Source organism: Crocuta crocuta, unplaced genomic scaffold, assembly GCF_008692635.1.
Source record: "Crocuta crocuta isolate KB4526 unplaced genomic scaffold, BGI_CrCroc_1.0 scaffold275, whole genome shotgun sequence".
Classification (NCBI taxonomy): domain Eukaryota; kingdom Metazoa; phylum Chordata; class Mammalia; order Carnivora; family Hyaenidae; genus Crocuta; species Crocuta crocuta.
This window is the reverse complement of record NW_027530497.1, coordinates 1,664,092-1,668,749: the sequence shown is the minus strand read 5'-3', so window position 1 is coordinate 1,668,749 and position 4,658 is coordinate 1,664,092. Positions and strand designations below refer to the sequence as shown.

General features: G+C 39.7%; 1 gene segment (V, D, J or C); it reads left to right on the top strand.

Moving 5' to 3' along the window:
• The first annotated feature begins 238 nt into the window (after window positions 1-238).
• Window positions 239-4,430, top strand: LOC144233661 (immunoglobulin kappa constant-like). The segment is given in 2 exon segments: window positions 239-318; window positions 3,904-4,430. Coding segments are annotated over 2 exon segments (339 nt in total).
• Window positions 4,431-4,658: the final 228 nt, after the last annotated feature.

The following is a 4,658-nucleotide window of genomic DNA, read 5'->3' as shown; positions in this document are numbered from 1 at the left end:
ACGTAAGTCTTTTTTTTCAACCAATTCTTCACTGTTTCTGTTTAATTGGTTTGCTTCCCCCCACTCCAACCTTTTCACATGTTCTAATTAGTTACATGTCAGGGATAAAACAAATTTCATTCCCAGATTAGGTGCAGAGGAGAGAAAATAGCTCCACTGGAGGCTAGCTGACAGTTAATTTTTAAGATTTCCAAAGCAAAATAGGGTAACTGGGGAGAGAGGCTTGCTACCATTTCAGGGTGAGTTTTTGTAGAGGGGGAGATTAAGGGAAATCACTGTGGTTTACTTTCGGCCAAGGGACCAAACTGGAGATGACACGTAAGTACCTTTTTGTTCAATTATTTGTAAAGTCTTTGTCCTGTTGCATTATATGTTCAAGTTCGTGACATTTTGCCAAAATGAGCCCTTTCCGGTGCCCCAAAAGAAAACAGCAGAAAATGAGAAATTAGCCAACTTTTCAGCTAAGCAAACAAATCGTTGAGTTTGTGAGGAGAGTAGGCTTTGGGGGGAGAAGGGGGAAGAAATGGTTGGATTTTTCTCTGAATTGGCCTTTCGTATATGATCGGCATCAGAAGGAGGTTTTTGTTGAGGGCTGAGTGTCAAAGCCCTCACTGTGGCTTACCTTCGGCCCGGGAACCAAGCTGGAGGTCAAACGTAAGTACACCTTTCTAGTGCTTTTTCTTGTAGAGTTGTGAAATTTGGGGGTTTTCATGTGTGGGATGTGAGTTGAGGTCAGTTCTGAAGAGAATGGGATTCTTCTGAAAATCAGATGAGTAAGGGACTGAAAACCAATTCATCTCAAAGAAGAGCAAAGAGCTAGTTAGTTGATGTGGCATCTAAATTGCCAGATTTTGTCTGTATCCATCAATCTAATGAGTTTAGCAGCAAAAAGAGGTTTTTGTTGAGGAGAAAGTAATTAAGTTAATACAGTGGATCACCTTTGGCAAAGGGACGCGTCTGGAGATTAAACGTAAGTAATTTTTCTCTATTGCCTGCTGAAATTTGGGTCTAAATACCAGTGGTGACTTTTAGAGGTCACCTAAAGTATTCACCTAAAGTATGAATTTTGTGCAGACGAGTGTATGAGACCATTTCAGATTTGTCATCAATTTCAAAAGTTAAACTCAGCTCCAAAACTGGGTTTGTAGACAAAAAGTTTAATTTAATCTAAATTTCATTGTTCAAAAGGGAAAAAAAATAGTGTAGATGAAAAAGGAATCTTTGGAGCTCAAGAGAAAAGTGAACTAATTTTCATTGAGTTTTACCAGATGTTAAATTGATTTTTGCTCGTTATGTGTGATACAGAAGAGAAATTTATTTCTTAGTCTGTTTTCTCTCCTGATAAGTTATTTTGTAAGATAACAATTAAAATCCATAGAATGCATAAAAAATCAGTAAGTTAAAAAAGCATATTTATTTGCCAAGTAAAACATACAGCTTAATTGAGAATCAGGTGCGCTGCCATCTTTAGAGTCTAAAAGGAGTGATAAATTGTCAATATTCAGAAATTCTACAGAAGTTCTATATCCTGATAGCTATCTTCTTTGTAAAAATCCAATTTCTATATTAGATTAAACGTGAAATGATTTCTTGTTGTAATGGTGAAGAGACGGTTATCACCAAAATCTCAGTTTTGAAAAAATTCGTTTAAATGAAGTAAAAGAAAATAATTGCATGTTTCAAATGTCCACGGACTTGTAGAAAAATCGTAAATATTTTAGTGAGCGTGTTTTTTTATTTCCCTCCGTTATTACTTGGCCATTTTTTTTATACCGCCAAGGAAGCCACGGCAAAGCTTGCGTGGTCTGTAGACTTCATGGCGGTCTTTTGTCATGACTGAATGACTTTTGTGACCAGGGCACTCATGTGGCAGGGCACCTAGCCGCTAAAGGCCACAGCCACGGCCACTCCACAGTCGCCTGTTCAACTCTCCTGTGGTGGCTTTCCCAACACAGTGATACGAATAATGGCACTAACAGAAAAGAATAGAAATGTAGTGGGCACTGAGCTAACATAGAAGAAACAGGGAGAAGTCTGATTTAGTAGAAATTTCAGAAATAAATTTCAAGTCATTGTTATAGCCTCTTAATAGAAATTTCCAGTAGAGGACTATAAAAAACTTAAAGCTACTTTTTTTTTCAGTGACATGTAATTATTTCAATATTATCTCATCAAATATATTCATATAGTAAAAGCACAATCCAAAAGAAAGAAGTATATATAACTCTTCCGGGGCAAAATCCTTACCAGCAAAAACTGAATTTAAGGCCATCTGGCCACTCCAGTTTTAACCAATTAACTTTTACTGAGTCCACATTAAATACCATTAGATAAAAAAATAAGATAAATTTGTGACATGCTTTTAATTTTCAAAAAATTAATGGCTTGTAGGTATTTCATACAACAATATTTCAGTTGTATGAAATACCTAATCACAGACAAATACCATTAATAAAAACTTGATATAAACATATTTTCCGATACTTTCATTCTGTGGTAGAAAATTTTTAATCTGAGTATTTTAATCCCATACCCTGTAAAACAGTTTAGTAATTTTTTGTCGTTTACTTCAGCTGGTTTCAAAAGTGATGCTTAAGAAAGGTTATTTTTGGTCTGCAACAATTTTATAGGACTCTTTTAGGGCTGTTTTAAAACTTGAAAATTATTTTAGGACTATTTAAATTATATGGGTATTTTAAACTATTTTAGGGTCTTTTAAAAACATTTTTTATACATTTAGACTCCATTAAAAGCTACTAAAATGTCTTGTAAGACTTTCCATATCAAATGTGCTGATTATTTAATATTTTGTGCAGGATGGATATTTTAAAGGTGTCGAAGATTCACCCAGCTACAAGTATCTTCCTGGAATACTTCCCCTCCTTTTTTTCTAGAATTCACATTATTTTGCTGCCAAAGATATTTTATAAAATTCTCAGAAAAAATTAGTAATGCAGGTCAAAAGAGAAAAAATATATATATCAAAACATAAAAAGTTCAGTATCTTACATCGAAATGCTTAATTAATGGAGGTTAGCTTTATAAAAACCTGATCACTATCTGCAATCTTCTCACAGGAAAGGATTCTTGATTTGTTATTTTCGCCCTTGCTCTCTGACCAGACAGCTTGAATGCCCACAGACGGGGATTTCCCAGACGCCATCTGGCAGTTGCTCATGGTCAGAACTGAAGCTAGCTAGTTCCTCAAAGGCAGGTGGCCAAAATTACAGTGGACCCCCACTGTCTGGTCTATTATCGCCCCCAAGTCATGGCAGCTGTCAGAGCAGGGCTTGGTCTTCCAGGGCTCGGTCTTCCTTCAAGGCTTTTGTAAGGAGATCGGGGAGTTGCTGGACTGATCACAGAGGGTGACAGGGCTGTGCCTCAGCCCAGGTACAGACTCAGGGTTTGAAGTCACTCTAGAGGGGGGAGTCTGGCTCTAACACACTCAAAGAAAACCCAGGAAGGAAAAAGCAGCCTGATATAGCTACACAGTTCTGGGAGAGACACAGGGGAATGAGTTCTATAAGGGGGTCTAAGATGTGTTTTCACTTCTAAACTGTGAGGGAGTCTGATAAAATGGCCCTCGTGTCTTTGCCTAAAACACTGTGCTTATTGCAAGAGGCAGGGAACACAGGTGAAGGAAAGAAAGGTGAGGTCAGAAAAGCAACAAAGTCCTTCAAATGGCTGCAGACAAAACAGTGTAAAACTTTCTTAAGAGATGGGGACCAGAGAAAAACGCAAAATCATGGAGATTTTAAATCTACTTCCTGGTCTCCCTCATTGCTACTCAGAAGAAACACCTCTGTCTGTCCCTTATGGGCTCTGGGATTGCCCACAAATGATATGCCCAAATGGAGGACTCCCCTGTTCCTTAAAGACCATTCTCTGTGCTTCTTTCCTCAGGGAGTGATGCTCAGCCATCCGTCTTTCTCTTCCCACCATCTCTGGACCAGTTGCACAAAGGAACTGCCTCTATCGTGTGCATGCTGAGTGACTTCTACCCCAAAGAGGCCAGTGTCAAGTGGAAAGTGGATGGCGTTCTCCAAAGCAGCGGCATCCAGCAGAGCGTCACAGAGCAGAACAGCAAGGACAACACCTACAGCCTTAGCAGCACCCTGACGATACCCAGTACAGAGTACCAGAGTCATGAAAAGTACTCCTGCGAGGTCACGCACAAGAGCCTGTCCTCCGCCCTCGTCAAGAGCTTCAACAGGAGCGAGTGTCAGAAAGAGTAGCCTCGCAGGCCTCATCGCCTGCGCCTCGGCCCCAGCCTCCCTGCCTCCCTCCTCAGGCCTCCGGACCTTTTCTCATCGGAGACCCGCATCTATTGCAGGCCCTTCTCCCCACCTTACTGCCTCCCCCTCTTTGGCTTTAATCATGCTAATAATATTTGGGGGAAAATGAATAAATAAAGTGAATCTTTGCACCGATGATTTCTCTCTTCTTCCTCTGTTAATGGTTGTTACACATTTTTTTTTCCAATGACCTAGCTTACTTATTTTCTAAGGAACTAAACACCGAGTTGCTATAAAATCACCACTATGCATAAAAATCATCATCCCACATTCTACCTGACCTTCCTTCCCGTCCTCTACGAGACACTCTATGAAAGCCATAGGCGACCTGTCTTCATATCCAGCCCCCCACCCCCACCCCTG